Source organism: Phoenix dactylifera, chromosome 6 (assembly GCF_051530095.1).
Source record: "Phoenix dactylifera cultivar Ajwa chromosome 6, Ajwa_hap1_PhDact_Kaust_v1.1, whole genome shotgun sequence".
Taxonomy (NCBI): Eukaryota; Viridiplantae; Streptophyta; class Magnoliopsida; order Arecales; family Arecaceae; genus Phoenix; species Phoenix dactylifera.
Genome location: NC_143195.1, coordinates 33,772,282 through 33,791,022, shown reverse-complemented (window position 1 = coordinate 33,791,022; position 18,741 = coordinate 33,772,282). Strand labels below are relative to the sequence as shown.

The following is an 18,741-nucleotide window of genomic DNA, read 5'->3' as shown; positions in this document are numbered from 1 at the left end:
ACAAACCATTTAATTGTAATAATTATTTTAAAACCCAATTCACCCCCCCTCTTGGGTTGTCTATCTGGGCAACAAGAGGGACCTTGATAGCTCGGAACATCTGGGGTTCCCACTCTGCTTCGGCAGTATCCTGTACGGTGTTTTTCACCTGGGAGCCCCCACCCCCGAGTTTTCTCAAGGTCAACTTTGATGGGTTTGTCCTGAATGGTGGCACGAGGAGAGGCGCGGGTTTTGTTATTCAGGATCCGTCTGTCAGGGTTGTGGCTGCTGGTGGTAGTCAGTTATTTGATATTTCGCTCCTGAGTGCAGAGCTGAGAGCAGCCTGGGCGGGCCTTCGCCATGCCCGGTGCGTGTTACAGGCAAGGTCCATCATCCTGAAGGGTGATTCAGCCACCGTCATCAGTTGGATCCGGGGGGGTCCAAGGGGTGGCGATAGTGACCATCCCTTGCTCCGTGACATTTGGACTATGGTGAGGAATGGATGGGCTTTTCAGGCCAAGCATATTTACCGTAAAGCCAATGGTGTTGCAGATTGGGTGACTGTGTATGTAGGTTGTTATTCCGGAAGCACCTTGTAGACCGGTGATGGGGAGTTGCCCTTGGCGCTCCGAAGTATCCTATTTTTTTGACTTTATTGGGTGTATCCATACCCGTTAGGTATGACCCACTCGCATTAGCTATAAATAAATAAATAAATAATAAAAGCCCAACACGAGGAATCCTCAAAGCTATTCTGCTCTTCCCCTCCCCTCGCCTTCCCGTCCGTCTTATTCCGTTATCACCGATCATGGACCACTCCGCCCTCACCGAAGCTCAGCAGCAGCAGCAGCACCAGCAATACCAGCCCCAAGACTACCAGGCCGCCGCCCAGCCCTACGACCCCGCCCAGGCCCAGGCTTATGAAGCCTATTACGCCTCTTACCACCACCCCCACTACGACTCCTCCGCCTACCACCATCCCTACCACCACCACTACCCTCCCGACTACTCCTCGTACCAGCCTCCCCCGCCCGGCGCCCAGCCCGATCCCGTCCCTGCCCCCACCGCCGCCGCCGCCGCGGCCTCCGCTCCCCATGACCCCTCCCAGATCCACCCGTCGCAGCCACACCACTATTCGGCAACCGCCACGGCGGCCGGTGGGCATGGGTATCCGCCGTTGCCTTCGGAGCAGCAGGGGTCGGGGTCGTCGTCCACGTCGGCGGAGGCCTCATACCCAGTCCCGCCGGGGTTGAACCCTGCGGCGGCGGCCGCGGTGGCGGCGCTGTCTCAGCTGACGCAGTTTGCGGGGACCATGGACGCGGCCGAGCGAGCGATGTCGGGGATGCAGGAGAGGCCGTGGCATGGGAAGAACGGGGGGATGATGGGGCCCGGGGGGCCGCCGCCCCCCCACCATCATCCTCAACACCCCCACCACCACCAGCCCCATCACCCGCACCACCACCCGACGCAGCACGGGGCGGTCTCGATCAGGCCAGGGGTATGCGCTGTTTGACACTCTTTCCCCAGTTGCTCGATTAGGGTTTTTTTGGGGCCTCTTGAGATCTGATCATATTGAGAGTTTTTTCCTTGATGTTTTTCCCTCTTTTCGTCAGCACCTTGATTGTGTCAACCGCCCCCGCGCACCCCCCGCCCCCCCCCCCCCCCCCCACCCAACAAAAAAAAAAAAAAAAGAAGAAGAAGAAGAAGGAAAAAACGAGCTTGCTCTAATCCTCTCTCTCTCTCACTCTAATTATTTACTCATACAAGTTGTCTTACTTTGTCTACATTTATGCTTTAGAAAGGTTTTTCTATTTAATATTCCAGCAGTATATAGTCATATAAAGGTTCTTTCTGATAAACAGTTTTTGAATAATGTATCTCCTTAAATTTATTTTTGGTTTGAATACATGCAAATTACCATGAACAGGTAAGATTCTTTGGTTGACCTTAAATTTCATGCTTATACGAATGATGTGGTGTATGAGTTCTGATTGCATCTCTCTGCTTGGAGATGGTGGTTTCCATCAAGATCACATATTTGGACAATAATTTCGTAGTGGAAAAAATGGTTTATTCAATCCACCGAAGCAATCTCTGTCATTGATTTGACCGCCTTGGGGGAGTAAGGCACCAGAAGTTTATTACTTTGATCACCTTAATGGTTCTACATGTGCTTGATGCTGACCATATTCCTTGCAACTTAGTGTCCCTGGACCTTCTGTAGGTCTTCTCTGTAACTATTCTAATGATTATAATTCTGTAACTATTTTTGCTATGCTCTTGATCTCAGGTTTATTGTAGCTCAAGAATGATGAATTGATCTTGATAGGTTTGTTACATGGAATTCCATAAGGATTGCTTAAAGGCTATTGTATTATTTCTCACAATGTTTCTATGAGTGATGTGATTGTTGTAAAATGCAAACAGTTTGTACTAATTATGAAGCTTCGGTTTAATAAGGATTGTCTTGCACTTAGTACCCAAGGATTAAGATACCATAATGTATTGTTCCTTGCTTTAAAATATGCATAATATCGGCTAAATATGGATTATGTGCATGATATAGCCCTTGATGTGGCCATCTGTGTCGCCATATATTGCATGTTGGTCTGAGCCGGTTGACTTGAAGTAGTATGCACTGCTACCCATTATCTTTCCTTTTCTCTTATTCCTTTTGTTTTTTTGGTGACTTGGCTCGCTAGTGCATGACTTGCATGTGATGGTATAGCATGTTACAATACCACGTGGGTCAGCGGACTGGCATGAACACATGATATACTTAAATCCTTGGGCATGCCTTGCCTGGTTGCTTTGGCATTTCATCGCCTTTTAAGGACCATATACAACTTTTCTGCTGGCCTTTAGACTATACTAATGTATATCTTAATTCTTTTGTTTATGTTCAGCTAGAGCAGCTTGCCATTTATAGGGTGTTTGGATGCCCTAGCATGCTATCCCTAGACAGCAGGCTCGTGCTTTAGATATTGCTGGAAAAAATCTGGCTAGCATTAATAGCTGAGTGGGGGCACAATTGCCAAACCCCAAATTCAAGGAATTGCGGGATCTCAGTCTTTCCCTTTATTTCATGATTCTCCCACTCTGGCTCCTCTCAGCAATTCCCTAAGCTAAAAGGCAATCAGCTTAGTATGCTAATTATATAGCATGGATAGGCATCCAAAAACCCTTTTAGTTTTATCGTAAAAGATGCTAATGGTGATTTAAATGTCATATCATAATACTGCATGCCCAATTTTTAATTATTATGTTCAAATGATAAAAGCGGTCGTGGTTCAGTATTCAAATATCTGGACTCCCGCCTTTTTGCCCTTCCTCCAATTTCCCTTCCTTTTCAAGTTCCTGAAGAACTTAGATGATTGTCTTTAGAAAGATTACCTCTTCTCTGGTTTTTAATTGATTGTTCTGAGAAGATCACCTCTTCTCTTCTATCTCTCTATCTCTCTTTGGACCTAGGTCTGCTTCTGCAGGTGCTTTGTTTCTTGGATAATGTCAGAGACTTTCATCAGTTGATTTCACCCGATTTCCTATGATCAGATATGGTAGCATAAAGATGCGAGGCGAGGTAAATTGATGCTTGTCTTGCTTCTGATTTTCCTTTTGTGATCTTGATTTCATGCATTTTTCCTTTTTCCTAACCAACAGATTATATAAAAGATTATTAGTGCAGTTCTTTTGTGACACACAGTGTGGCTCTATGTTTTTGGCATTCATTTATTTATAGGTTGAAGGCTCAACTATGATTGAACCACATGTGTCAATGATATTAGTTGGAGCATTCTGCATCTATACCATTCTTTTAAATTAATCCACTTGCTATCCATGCCATTATTAGTTTTCTTCTAGACACTAAATGAATAGTGTACCTTTCTTTATCTTCCATTGGACCAAAACCTAAATCAGAGCCAAACAAGACTAGATACATTGGGTTGGTTTGGGTTCGGTTGATGCATGACTTGATCTTGCATGAGTGACCCAAAGGGTCTAAAAAGATGTTCCATGGACACAATGCGATCAGTTAGCCATTAAGCTGGGTAAAGGTCCATTAACATCATGACCCAAAAATAAACTAAGTTTGGTTTGGGTCATGCATGATCCGGTCCAAGTCTAGCTTGGTCACAGGCCCAAATGTGTTCAATCATCCAATTATTGTTGAATTTTGCTTTTCTTTATTTTGCAGTTTTTTAAATTTTATCTTTCAATTCAACAAGTATTTGGGGAACTATGAGTAAAATGATGCATCTAGCATTTTTTAAACGCAATTTGCATCATTTTAAAGACATGGAATGATAGTTGAAAATATTACAAAAAATACCTATAAGACAGATCACACTAATTTTGAAGGAAAAATAGAATATCACCCAGTTTTCCAAGTTTACCTGACACTTGAGTTCCAGCAATATATGTTTTAGTGGAGATATATTCTGTTCAAGATTGGCCTAATCTGATTTTGATCGATGAGAAGCAATCGTGAATCGGAATTTCATTCATGCAAGTTTTCATGATGAGCGGAGAACCATGTACTCCTACATTTTTTTTTGCGTCCTAGGACCTAATATGAGATTCATTTGAGTTTGGAGACATTGATTTTCAGATGTTACTCTGTGTTCCTGTAGCATGCCACCATTGGAGTGAATTGGTCAAATTGGTTTGGTATGATGGATAAGTGAACATGACATCTTCAAATTCATTTAAGCAGAAAGGCAGGTGTCAGGCCTACTAGCTGACTTAAATAGAGTTGTTGAAGGGCTGTTTGGTTGCTGGCCGGTAGTAGCGCTATACTGTTAATATCAGCGCTTTGTGTAGATGATGTTCAGGCAGTAAATGAGGATGGCCAGTGAGAATACCCACTATTAAGTTGTTTACCAGTTGTGGGTAATAGATGTAGCGGATTCTCATGATACTTGATAAACAAATATTATGAGAGTCTTCTCCTTACATCCCTTTCGTTATACCAGGGTCCACCTAATCCTCATTTGGCCTTTGTTGCCAGCAACCAAACTTCCCCTCTGTGGGTTGACATTGGCTTTGACAAGTAGGTTATTGTACCTCTTCTTTTCAGATATTGTCAGACACATCCTTGAAGATTAGATAACAAGAAATGCCTCTTTAGCATTGAAATTTCTAAATCCTGTTACTTTTTACACAAGGGAAGTTGATTTGGTGCTTCCATCTCTCTTACTTGCTCAGCATTTCACCTTGGCTCATTGGATTCGCTTCCCGACAGAAGTTCCTTCGCAAAGAATAGGTACGGAAATTTCCTTCTTCAAATGTTTTATATTGTAGCTCTTTGATTTCGGTGGCCCTAGGTTTCCATCCTGGAAGTTTTCCATGACCGTGGATAATTTCAGCAGGGGTTAAAATGATGGTGTTTGGTTCCCACTCATTTTCTCTAAAGGGAATATGCTTTCTCCCATGGGTTTCCTTGACACACTCTGCCATGGTTTTGCTCTAAAAATTGCATGTGTAAATTGCTGGATGATTGAGGGGAAAAGAGAAAAATAAGGATTCCATCATTATCATTTGTATAATAAGATTGCAACATGCATATTAATACAGGTGCAGTAAAAATAGAAGATTGGAGGAGCAAACAAATGGTAGATGGCGTAAAACACATTTTGTAATGGGAGAGATTTTAATCCCTGGTTGTCCATGGTAACATGTGATTCTTTCCCATTATATCTTGAAGGAACTCTGCACTCTTTTCTTTTTCTTTTTTCTTATATATTGATGTTTGTGTTTTGGATTTATATTGGGAATATGTAAAGAAATGTTGACCACTCATGCAATGCTTTAGCAACAGTGAAGCACTTCAGTTACATGTTGTGCTATGGTCTTCAGTCTTCACTCATTTCTGGTATGCACCAACTGTGGACTTTGATATCAGTACCGGCCCAATTTTTCCCCAAAACTGCATAACATAATTTTTGACAAAATATAAGCTCAGGCCCTTGGAAGCATCCTTCTCGTGTACATCTGACATTGAGAGACGGAGGACCCTTTTAATTCGTAACTGTGATGAGGATTTTCAGTAAACTCACATGGAATATTGCTTTTGGCAGGCTAGTTATCCGTAGCAGTTTAAAATGTTGAAACAGGTCTAAGGATTTTAAATGATTATATATTTTCCAAGGACATATAATTACAAAAATAATCATATAAATATATGAGCATGTGGACACCCGTGATTATAAATATTAGCAAAACAGAATGCTGAAAATTCTTGGGACAAAGTGATTATATTTTTCCGATGACATACAATTATGAAAATAAGCACATTTATGTGTGTAGGCATGTGGACATGTAGGATTATATGTATACGCAAAATAGATTGCTGAAAGTTCTTGTTATAAATTGTTCAGGGACATCTTGCCGAATGTTTACTTAAAAGGCATGTGAATAAAGACTGTTAGAGTGTATAGCTTATAAATATGTTTAGGATTTTATATTATCAGCAAATACATTTTTCATATTTGCTTGAACGGAATAATTGCTAGGGTAGTCTAGGTGCTTTAACTTAGGGTGAAAGGATTTTAGTGTTAGGAAAGGTATATTAGTGTTTGGTCAAAGTTAACTTGTACTTACTAGTTCTAGGTGTTTGAATGTTACAATTCGATACATACACATGCATGTAGCCATCATTTATGATGCACGTGCGTATGCTTCCTCGCTAAGGAAAAGTAGGGTTGTTGACTATGTTCACATGCTTGTCATGTAGTCTTGCCTATTTTTGAGGTAAATTGTATCACGACTATTTGCAAAATATCATTCTTTACACTCTCCCTCTTTCCTTCTCAGGATGGCAAAGCCTTTAATTGCAATATAATTATAAACTCCCTCTCTCTCTCTCAAAAATTGCATGTTTCCTTCATGAGGAGTGGTTTATAATGCATATTATGTATAATCTTTGTGATTGTTTTTTATAACTTTGACTACGACATTGATTTTTAATTCACATTCATAGAAACACTACCAATTTTTTTCTTGGAGTGCTTTGCACTTTTAATGCATGTTAGCCTCCAAATATCATGTTATTGCTAGACTTGCATTTGAACCCAAGTCAGCTGGGCCCTGTATCATATGTTCAAGTTTATAATATTGTATGTATAATACCATATGGTACCATGCGTACTGGTAATTATAACTTGGTCAGGTGCATGCATAATGATTTATAATATAGTGGACATTGTGGAATTTTCAAGACCTGATTTATGATCAGGTGAATACTATGGATCTTTTTAGATTTCATAAGAGGACTATAGAAGTTATGTATTGTCACGACCCCCGCCCCGTTTCCGGCGGGCCGCCGCGACGGTCCTAGGGTGCGGGTAGGCATAAGGCCACCAGCCACCGCGTAGAACCCTACTACCTATCAATCATCAATAAATCTTGAAAAAATTTGGCATGATGCATGCACAAAATGATCACTTTTCCTATAGTGACCTGTCAGGATTATCTCAATACATACAACACACTACCTGTCAGAGCAGCAATCACATAATCTGTCACATAATAAACCTGGACAATATATAGCAATACATCATCTCAGGCATATAACTCATCTGCACACATATATATATACCTGCTTCCTAATCCATCCATGGTCAAACCCATATCCACAACAGGATCTATGACTGTAACTATGCACTATATACAATAGAAGGTTTATAATACACCAAAAGGTATAAACCTCTATCTACATTATACTATACTATGGAGCGGCACAGCTAGCAAGCAACCACTAATCCTGCTCCTCTCTATACAATACCTGCCCTGCAATCAAAAACACCAAACTGGGGAGTGAGTATATAAATACTCAGTGAGTGGAGTAGAGAGTACTATGCACATGAGACAAGATATAATCATGGCTCGAGGTAAAATCTCAAGATCAATAACAAGATGAACATGAACTCAACATAAAGAATATGGAGTAAATCATCAATATCACCACAATCAATATCAACTCATCTGAAGCATATATGGAATAATCAAGTCAACATATATGCCACTCATGAATATATTCAACAGGTCATAGTACTGAATCATATAAATCAGGTGTCAATAGGCTGAATCATCAACAAGACAGCTATCGGGAGGTGGGTTTTACGCCCCAGGCGAACCAGCAACAACTCCCTACTGCCATATGCATACATCGAATATGACACCACACCAATATGTAAATCATCACTAGACAGCTGTCGGAAGGTGGGTTTTACGCCCCAGGCAAACCAGCAACAACTCCCTACTGTCACATGCATATGCAGGATAAGACACCATACCGATAACATAAATGCTAGACAGCTATCGGGAGGTGGGTTTTACGCCCCAGGCGAACCAGCAACAACTCCCTACTGTCACATGCATATGCAGGATAAGACACCACACTGATCATATAAATGCTGGCCAGTATCCAGAACAGAAATCCATCTCACATCTACATACTAAACGGCACCTCGCGGGAATTCTACATCCGCGGAAAGCCATACTGCACCTCGCGGGGTCTTACTATGCCCGGCGGCAAGCAGAATATAAGTCGTAGGACCGGCCGATCCTACGCCTAGGGCCGTGTCCCCCCCTAGGAAGGGACTGGGCTCCGCCCACCCAGAAGGCTACTATGTGCACAAAGGCCGATGTTCAACCCCATCGACTATAGGTGTCCTGCAGATACTGCCAAGCCATGCATAAATGCCATAATGCACCCTCCCAATACTCTACTAAAAAGGAGTATGATCAAGACTACCGCTCACTCGACTCCGACCCAATCATAAACTAACATCAGGGTTGGGAGTGAGGGGTCAAGGATGTACAATGCAACTCAATATACCACTGAAATGGGCTCTACAAATCTTTGAAATAGAGGAAATGAAATCAATTTACAAAAGAAATCATTTCACAATTCGGAATCAATTTGATTGCTCATCAACCCCTCGTAATTCCTCTCAATGTTCCCTCAAATGCATGTACAGAATAATCAAGCATGGAGAATCAAGATTATAGAGGAATCTACTACAATATCAATCAATATACTCAAGTGGAATCAATTCACACTTGGCGACATTCATGAAAATGAATTAAGAATGCTCATAGTGCAAAGTACATGACTCCCACTCACCTGCCAATCCGGCACGGCCTCGATACGCCTCTAGAATTCTACAGCAGGCAGTGGGGAACTTCTTCCTCTTGTTCCCTAGCTTCTTGCCCAACTATGACATGCATTTACAATACATTTAGTCTTGTATCAAGGGCCATAATCTACGTGCCAATTATAATATAGGGAACTTTAATTGATTCAACTCCCCCGTTCCCTAAATCTTTTCTTTTCTTTCTTCTTTTCCTTTTTAATTAATTAACTCACTATTTATGTGTATTAGGGACTCTTTTGCATGAGTACAAGGTCCCTTTTAGCTTGATCTAGGCTTAATACTCTATTATAGCATGAAATCCCCTATTTTCTACCCGGATGAACAGTAACCCGAACTGACAGTGGGTTACTTCATCCCGGTTTTGATCCACTTTCAGGACTCCAAATTTGATGAAATTTTTACCTAACATTCTACACTCACAGAGGATTCCAAAGAGATAACATGCATCATCATCGGAGGCCGTTTGACCCCCTAAATAATTTGCCGAAGTTGGGACTTCGACACAGTTTTTCCGTAGTGCCGGAAAAATTTGTCAAAATTCGATTCTTCTTCTTTTAACCACCTCTACAACCCTTATCCGACCCCTCTAGACTATATCCACCCTTTGTATAGCCTAATGTCATCAAAAGACTAGATAGAGATGGATATTTACCTTTTTCTTTTTGGAAATCGAGGTCCTTGCGTAGAGGGGAAGGAGATCTGTGTTTTTCCCTTCAGCTGGCAGCGCAACCGGGATCTCCTTCCTTTTATTTTTCTTCTTCTTCTTCCTCTTCCTTTCTTCCTTTCATTTCCTCTCCTTCTTTTTCTTCCTCTCTGTTGCCGTCTGTGAACCCCCTCCCTCTTTCTTTCTCTGCTTCATTCCGTAGCTCAAACCCTCCAATTAAATCACATCAAAACACTATTCACCCTTTTTTAATATTATTAAATTCCCAATTTGCCTCTGCCACTTCGATATATCTGCAATTATGCCATTATCTTTTGATTCCTTCCCATTTTGCCCTTAACACTTCAACACATCTACTATTATGCCATTAACTTTTGATTCCTTCCAATTTTACCCCTTATATCAATTTTAAAGGACTATTCTATCCCTTTTTTATAAAAAAATTTTTTTTTGGGGTTATTACATCCTCCCCCCCCTTATATAAAATTCGTCCTCGAATTTAAAAGAGTAAATTACCTGATTACTCAAAGGGGTGAGTGTATCTTCTCTTCATTGTAAGCCCTACAAGTTCTATAGCTCTTGCATCAGAACAGGACAGTCTCCGTATCATCTTTTCAGTCTCCTCCAGGAATCTCTGAGGATCTTCACCTTCTTCCCCCTTAAACTCTGGGGTTCTGAGCCTCAGAAATTCCTGTACAGTAATCCCCTCATCATCTAGAGCCCGCCTGGCCAAACTTCTTGGCACAACTACAGGAGGTGGGATGGATACTACTGACGGGGCAGGAGATTTCCTCTGAGCAATCTGCTCCCTCAGAGCCTGATTCTCCGCCAGTAACTGTTCCATCAATGCATCTCTACTTCCTACCTCCCCTTGATCATCAACTCTCCGCCTGTCTGCAGGAGGAGATTTTTCTCTTTGGGGCTCGATATGTGTGGAACCCGCATCCAATGCTATATCTGGCTCCATCCTCCTTCCAGGACGAGCAGATCCTCTCCTTGGAGGTATTCTTTATATCTTTCTAAAAAAGTCAAAAAGAGAGGATGGTCGTTACACACTGAGTCATGATATATTTTACTGAGTTGTAAATGACTCATAAAATAACATACAGAAAAATCCTATGCTCCATAGTATAATCCTATACTTAATCCTGACTCATCCTATTGCTCTGACAGGACTCTTCTTAACCTTTGCTCTGATACCAAGCTTTGTCACGACCCCCGCCCCGTTTCCGGCGGGCCGCCGCGACGGTCCTAGGGTGCGGGTAGGCATAAGGCCACCAGCCACCGCGTAGAACCCTACTACCTATCAATCATCAATAAATCTTGAAAAAATTTGGCATGATGCATGCACAAAATGATCACTTTTCCTATAGTGACCTGTCAGGATTATCTCAATACATACAACACACTACCTGTCAGAGCAGCAATCACATAATCTGTCACATAATAAACCTGGACAATATATAGCAATACATCATCTCAGGCATATAACTCATCTGCACACATATATATATACCTGCTTCCTAATCCATCCATGGTCAAACCCATATCCACAACAGGATCTATGACTGTAACTATGCACTATATACAATAGAAGGTTTATAATACACCAAAAGGTATAAACCTCTATCTACATTATACTATACTATGGAGCGGCACAGCTAGCAAGCAACCACTAATCCTGCTCCTCTCTATACAATACCTGCCCTGCAATCAAAAACACCAAACTGGGGAGTGAGTATATAAATACTCAGTGAGTGGAGTAGAGAGTACTATGCACATGAGACAAGATATAATCATGGCTCGAGGTAAAATCTCAAGATCAATAACAAGATGAACATGAACTCAACATAAAGAATATGGAGTAAATCATCAATATCACCACAATCAATATCAACTCATCTGAAGCATATATGGAATAATCAAGTCAACATATATGCCACTCATGAATATATTCAACAGGTCATAGTACTGAATCATATAAATCAGGTGTCAATAGGCTGAATCATCAACAAGACAGCTATCGGGAGGTGGGTTTTACGCCCCAGGCGAACCAGCAACAACTCCCTACTGCCATATGCATACATCGAATATGACACCACACCAATATGTAAATCATCACTAGACAGCTGTCGGAAGGTGGGTTTTACGCCCCAGGCGAACCAGCAACAACTCCCTACTGTCACATGCATATGCAGGATAAGACACCATACCGATAACATAAATGCTAGACAGCTATCGGGAGGTGGGTTTTACGCCCCAGGCGAACCAGCAACAACTCCCTACTGTCACATGCATATGCAGGATAAGACACCACACTGATCATATAAATGCTGGCCAGTATCCAGAACAGAAATCCATCTCACATCTACATACTAAACGGCACCTCGCGGGAATTCTACATCCGCGGAAAGCCATACTGCACCTCGCGGGGTCTTACTATGCCCGGCGGCAAGCAGAATATAAGTCGTAGGACCGGCCGATCCTACGCCTAGGGCCGTGTCCCCCCCTAGGAAGGGACTGGGCTCCGCCCACCCAGAAGGCTACTATGTGCACAAAGGCCGATGTTCAACCCCATCGACTATAGGTGTCCTGCAGATACTGCCAAGCCATGCATAAATGCCATAATGCACCCTCCCAATACTCTACTAAAAAGGAGTATGATCAAGACTACCGCTCACTCGACTCCGACCCAATCATAAACTAACATCAGGGTTGGGAGTGAGGGGTCAAGGATGTACAATGCAACTCAATATACCACTGAAATGGGCTCTACAAATCTTTGAAATAGAGGAAATGAAATCAATTTACAAAAGAAATCATTTCACAATTCGGAATCAATTTGATTGCTCATCAACCCCTCGTAATTCCTCTCAATGTTCCCTCAAATGCATGTACAGAATAATCAAGCATGGAGAATCAAGATTATAGAGGAATCTACTACAATATCAATCAATATACTCAAGTGGAATCAATTCACACTTGGCGACATTCATGAAAATGAATTAAGAATGCTCATAGTGCAAAGTACATGACTCCCACTCACCTGCCAATCCGGCACGGCCTCGATACGCCTCTAGAATTCTACAGCAGGCAGTGGGGAACTTCTTCCTCTTGTTCCCTAGCTTCTTGCCCAACTGTGACATGCATTTACAATACATTTAGTCTTGTATCAAGGGCCATAATCTACGTGCCAATTATAATATAGGGAACTTTAATTGATTCAACTCCTCCGTTCCCTAAATCTTTTCTTTTCTTTCTTCTTTTCCTTTTTAATTAATTAACTCACTATTTATGTGTATTAGGGACTCCTTTGCATGAGTACAAGGTCCCTTTTAGCTTGATCTAGGCTTAATACTCTATTATAGCATGAAATCCCCTATTTTCCACCCGGATGAACAGTAACCCGAACTGACAGTGGGTTACTTCATCCCGGTTTTGATCCACTTTCAGGACTCCAAATTTGATGAAATTTTTACCTAACATTCTACACTCACAGAGGATTCCAAAGAGATAACATGCATCATCATCGGAGGCCATTTGACCCCCTAAATAATTTGCCGAAGTTGGGACTTCGACACAGTTTTTCCGTAGTGCCGGAAAAATTTGTCAAAATCCGATTCTTCTTCTTTTAACCACCTCTACAACCCTTATCCGACCCCTCTAGACTATATCCACCCTTTGTATAGCCTAATGTCATCAAAAGACTAGATAGAGATGGATATTTACCTTTTTCTTTTTGGAAATCGAGGTCCTTGCGTAGAGGGGAAGGAGATCTATGTTTTTCCCTTCAGCTGGCAGCGCAACCGGGATCTCCTTCCTTTTATTTTTCTTCTTCTTCTTCCTCTTCCTTTCTTCCTTTCATTTCCTCTCCTTCTTTTTCTTCCTCTCTGTTGCCGTCTGTGAACCCCCTCCCTCTTTCTTTCTCTGCTTCATTCCGTAGCTCAAACCCTCCAATTAAATCACATCAAAACACTATTCACCCCTTTTTAATATTATTAAATTTCCAATTTGCCTCTGCCACTTCGATATATCTGCAATTATGCCATTATCTTTTGATTCCTTCCCATTTTGCCCTTAACACTTCAACACATCTACTATTATGCCATTAACTTTTGATTCCTTCCAATTTTACCCCTTATATCAATTTTAAAGGACTATTCTATCCCTTTTTTATAAAAAAATTTTTTTTTGGGGTTATTACATGTATGTTCTCAGTTGCAGTTTTTGGCTTCAGCTTGTCATTTCAAGTGCAAATGGATGATCCCTTTATTGCATTGGTTTGCTATGCTGATAAAACTTTTCATGTGCTTTTCTTAAAGGCTTGAATGAAAAATTTCCTGTTATGTTTAAAGAAAGATGAAAATTTCAGTTGAATACTAAATGAAGACCGATCTCGAGGGGATTCCTTTAGACTTTTGTATTACTCATCTGTATGTTTTTCTGTTTTTATTATTAAATGAAATGGCTTAGTGATATTTGTTGCAAAGATGAAATGCCTGTTCCAGATATTATATGTAACTATACCTTTCTGTATATGATCATATAATAAAATACTTCCTGAGTTGGTAGAAGAAACTGCCTTTTCCTAAGAAATCTTTTGTGAACTATCTTGATGGTTTCCACCCTCTTTCCTATTTTCTTATTTGTTTTGCTGATTCCTTATTAAATTGTTAAAGAACATAGCCCTTGTAGAAATGCTGATCCTTTCTCCGACGTGATGCCCATGTATTCACCCGTTTCCGCACCTTTTTTGTGTGTGTGGTATATTCATGGTTTTCTATTTCCTTAGATTTAGTTTTCATATAACAGATAATTTGGCTGCATAAAAGAGTGGTTAAGAGTGAAAGGGCATTCCATTGCTATTGCAGCCAGACATACTTGTCATATTCTATACAAGATGTTAAACTTGATATGCTTGATTGCACGTCACAGCCAATTCTGATTCTCATATCAATCCTGTCCTGCATCTGGCTACGTTTGAATATTTATTTGGCTTCCTATCTTCAGCTATTCATTAATGTTTTTTTTTCATAACTATTTTTTGTCTTGATGATTCATAGTTATTTCCCATACTGTGTATTGAGTCTGGAATACCAGTCTTGTAAGAACTTAGATATTAAATAATGGTTTTGAACATATCTCTCCGGGTGAATTTCCAAGTTTTGGCTTCGTCTGATGTTTGTACTGTAGAAAAAATTGTAGTTGTTCTGGTTTTGGATCAGAGTTCTAGAAAAGCTAGGTTGATTGCTTGTTGGACACGGTATGGGGGTTTTAAATACTATGGCATGGTGGTGCATTGGCGACATACTAGCACAGTACATACTGCAGTATGCCCCTGCACTGGCCCACCGGTTGTCAATGTGGGGAAGTATGTGCCACGATACTGCCGGCGCTTCAAACTATCCTTGTTGGTGCCTTTTGAACAGATTCAAATACGCTCGTGGTTGATTCCCATGTACTGTTTGCTGATGCCTGTAGCTTAAGGTGTTTTGTACTTGGAGGGAAACCACTTAAGAAGTCCTTTTTTGAGCAGTTCTTATTGCTTTTTTTTTTATTTCAATAATCTATCACCTGTCCGTCCTCTATAATTCTGAAAACTTTGGGAGCCTTGATGCAGGGTGGCGGTAGATCTCCGTACAGGGGTGGTGGTAGAAGGGGTGGTGGGCCTTTCAGAGGACGTGGTGGTGGCAGAGGCAATTTTGGCCACCACCCTCCAAGGCAAGATGCTGGAGCAGCTGCTCCTTTCTGTGGTAGAGGACGAGGACGAGGACGAGGACAGCTGGGTAGGGCTGGCAGCAGGAGGTTCCACCAGTCTGCTCCTGACTCACAACAACCTAATGCTGCACCTGCACCTGCACCTGCACCAGGCATCGAACCAACAACACCGGTACCAGACATTGAGCAGGCACCATCACAGGCATCAGCACTGGCTGCAGCGGGCATGCTACCAAGGCATTCTCTCCTCCCTATTGCATGGTGCGATATTTGTAGGGTGGACTGCAACAGCTTGGAAATTCTGGAGCAGCACAAGAATGGCAAGCGACATAAGAAAACTGTGCAGAGAATTCAAGAGATACAAGCTCAGCAGAAACTCATGGCTGAATTACAAGCAAATGTTGCTCTGGAGCCTGAGATAGCCCTCCAAAAGGCTGAAGAAAATAAGGCTGACCAAGTGGTTGAACTGAATGAAGCCTCTGATCAAGTGGATGAAGCGAAGAAAGCTTCTGCTGCATCAGAAAACATTCCATCCGCTGTCTTGTCTAATCAAGCTGGTGAAGTGAAAAATTCTACTGCATCAGACTTGTCTAATCAGGCTGGTGAAGTGAACAAAGCCTTTTCTGTATCGGAAGGCCTGACAGCTGCAGACTTTTCTGACCAAGTTATTGAAGCAAATAAAGGCCCTGCTTCATCGGAAAACTTGCCAGTGGCAAGTGTGACAATGGAGCATCAAGTCGAATTTGAGATGCAAAGCCAGAATGTTGACGGTCAGTCTGAGCCTGCAAAGGAAGGGGAAGCAGGAACTATGACAGCGCTTTCTGATGCATCACATTCTGAAGCACCGCAAATGGAGGGGCACATAAGGAGGCCATGGATGGGTGGCCATGATAGGTATGACAGGAGGCGTGGTCCAAAGCGGAAGATGATGAGGTTTGGTCGAGGTGGGAAGCGGTTGAGGAGTTTTGAACCTGTGCGCAGCAAACCTCCTGAGCGTCCCAAGGAGCGGCCAAGGGTGTGTACTCTGTGCAACGTAATGTGCGACACTTTAGCTGTTTTTGAGTCCCACTTGTCTGGGAAAAAACATCTTTCACGGATCAAGCGGTTCCAAGGTCAAGATACTGTTTATGGGCCCATCAGTGTCTATATTCCTCCAAATCAACCAACGGCCTATCCTCCTCAAGCTCCAGAGCCGTTGTTTTATGGTCTTCAGAGTCATGAGATGCTCCAGCAGGAGGCTTATGGGCTTCAAGGTCTGCCAGCAGAAGGTTATGGTCTTCAACAGGGTAATCAAGCCAAACAAACTACAGAATCTGAAGGTGCAGGTCTGGTGTCTCAGGTTGAGGAAAGGTTGGAACATCCGGCTAATGAAATCCCTGCAGATGGGGCCCAGGAAGCTGTAGCCATGAAGGTTGAAGGGCAAACTGCCATTTCTGAGCTTGAAGAAAAGGAACCTAGTCAGTCACTTACGGTTTCAGAGGCTGCTACTATGGAAAAGGTCCCAACTACCGAAGATGTAGTTCCTTATCCGGCATATGGAACGACCCCTGGTGATGGTGCTGTTCTGCCTGGACTTGATATCAGAGTTGAGGAGTCGAATGCTGGAAATGGGGGACCTGGTAATGGGGTGGATACAGCTTCCCAGTGAACTGGTAAGGATGCTTGGGTCCATCCAATTTGTCCATCTGGTCAATCTTTCGTGCTTTATTAGGTTTTAATGGCTAATTATTGGCTGATATTAGGAAGCTTTATCAAATCAATTATATGATTGTGTAATTAGTTAATGAGTGCTGTTCAGGGTATGTATGGACCTGATAATGTAGAACAATTTTATCAAACTGTATGAGCAGGAACTTAGTTCTTGTTTGGTTATCTTATTATAGAGGTTCATAATCTTCCTGATCAATTGGTGCGTGACATTAATATGAGATTTGACTTTTTGGGGGTGCCTTGAATGAAAGCATGGATAAGAAACAAAGTGGCTACCTCAAGCATATTTTAGATTGTTTCTAGATTTTTCCTATATCTATGTGTTTGAACTGCCATGGATTCCCTTTATAGGTGACACTCAAGATCTTCACACCAATAAAGCTGATGGCATGCTTGAGTGGCATGCAGCTTTTGAAGTACGTGGGTTTTTTGCTTAATCTAACCATCTTGAGTCTGAGCTTGAAATTATAGTGTGGTTGCTTTGGAAAAATTGTGATTTGTACTCATAATAAATGATGAGAAATGTTTGCTGGCCAAAGGGGGAGAACGGTCGAGACAAGGCACATTTAGGTTGGTTTTGAAACTGTTGCCGGAGAGCAACTGTTATATCATGGAATCTTCTCAGGAGGCAAATCATAATTGTTGATTTTGGTGATTGCTGTTGTCCATTTTGGTTTATTTTATCCTGGGCTTAGCAGGATGCTGTCGTTGCTGTGCAGGCAACTTGGAAGAGAATTTGTTGTTTGAGTGGAGCATCGAGCTTTGTATTGATGAACCAAGTTGCATAGGCAGCAAATCTGCGTTGTTGCTTATACTCAAGACACTGGTTATCAGTGTATCATCATCGATTCAGTTTGAAATGGACAGCTGAGACAGAGGAGCAAATTTTCTCAAGTGAATGCAACTATATGTTGTCCCAGTATATTCAAAGCAGAGTAGCATTGACTGTATGAATTGGCAATTCAGTGGCCAGCAAGTTCATAAATTTGTGAGTCTTCTAATCGTGCATAAGATGTTAAGATTCATTATTTATCACTGCTTACACGTTTTGTACTCTGTAATGCCGTTGAGTGCATCATGCATGATACGTTTATGAAGTATTCTGGATATAATTCTTAAAAATATTACTTTCACACTGGAGATAGAGGATCTTGTTGCTCTACTGATCCAACGGGGCCTGTAAATTTGGTGATTTACACTATGATCTACTGAAATCTTAAATGCTGACCGGGAGTCTACGTGGTTCAGATGCAACAAAAGTTGCAATAGTTTGGTTAAGTGCTTGTCCTCGTAACGGCAGTCAAACTGGTTTTCAGACACGTACAGGCTTGAAATATTGTGCCTGTTTTGGATTATGATAGGTTTCATTCTAAGTATTTCCCGTTAAAAGTTACAAAGATTCTTTTAAATGGCAATATGAAAGAAGAATGGAAATTATTAACTCAGGATTCTCAGTTTTTTTTAAGTCTTTATTGTTCCAGCTGTAATTATCTTTCTCGCTTGTGCGGTGTC

General features: G+C 41.7%; 1 protein-coding gene and 1 long non-coding RNA gene across 3 annotated transcripts; both read left to right on the top strand.

The window, feature by feature from the left end:
* The first annotated feature begins 714 nt into the window (after nt 1–714).
* On the top strand, nt 715–18,369 carry LOC103711634 (uncharacterized). Of its 2 annotated transcripts, XM_088723810.2 has the most exons (3): nt 715–1,477; nt 15,422–17,171; nt 17,949–18,369. In XM_088723810.2, the coding sequence occupies exons 1-2, from the start codon at nt 788–790 to the stop codon at nt 17,165–17,167; spliced, it is 2,436 nt and encodes an 811-aa protein (XP_088579936.2). In that variant the 5' UTR covers nt 715–787; the 3' UTR covers nt 17,168–17,171; nt 17,949–18,369. The 2 variants fall into 2 exon arrangements, with proteins under 2 accessions (XP_088579936.2, XP_038982495.2); XM_039126567.3 differs by lacking the exon at nt 17,949–18,369 and having other exon boundaries at nt 15,422–17,425.
* Nucleotides 3,419–5,251, top strand: LOC149753410 (uncharacterized). The gene is made up of 2 exons (XR_016395787.1): nt 3,419–3,559; nt 5,185–5,251. It is a non-coding gene; the product is annotated as an uncharacterized LOC149753410 (long non-coding RNA).
* Nucleotides 18,370–18,741: the final 372 nt, after the last annotated feature.

What these genes read in the sequence shown, in the direction of transcription:
- LOC103711634 (XM_088723810.2), top strand. Translation starts at nt 788, where the DNA reads ATGGACCACTCCGCCCTCACCGAAGCTCAGCAGCAGCAGCAGCACCAG. An exon ending in CGGTCTCGATCAGGCCAGGG is followed by an intron (nt 1,478 to 15,421) that starts GTATGCGCTGTT and finishes GCCTTGATGCAG; the next exon opens with GGTGGCGGTAGATCTCCGTA.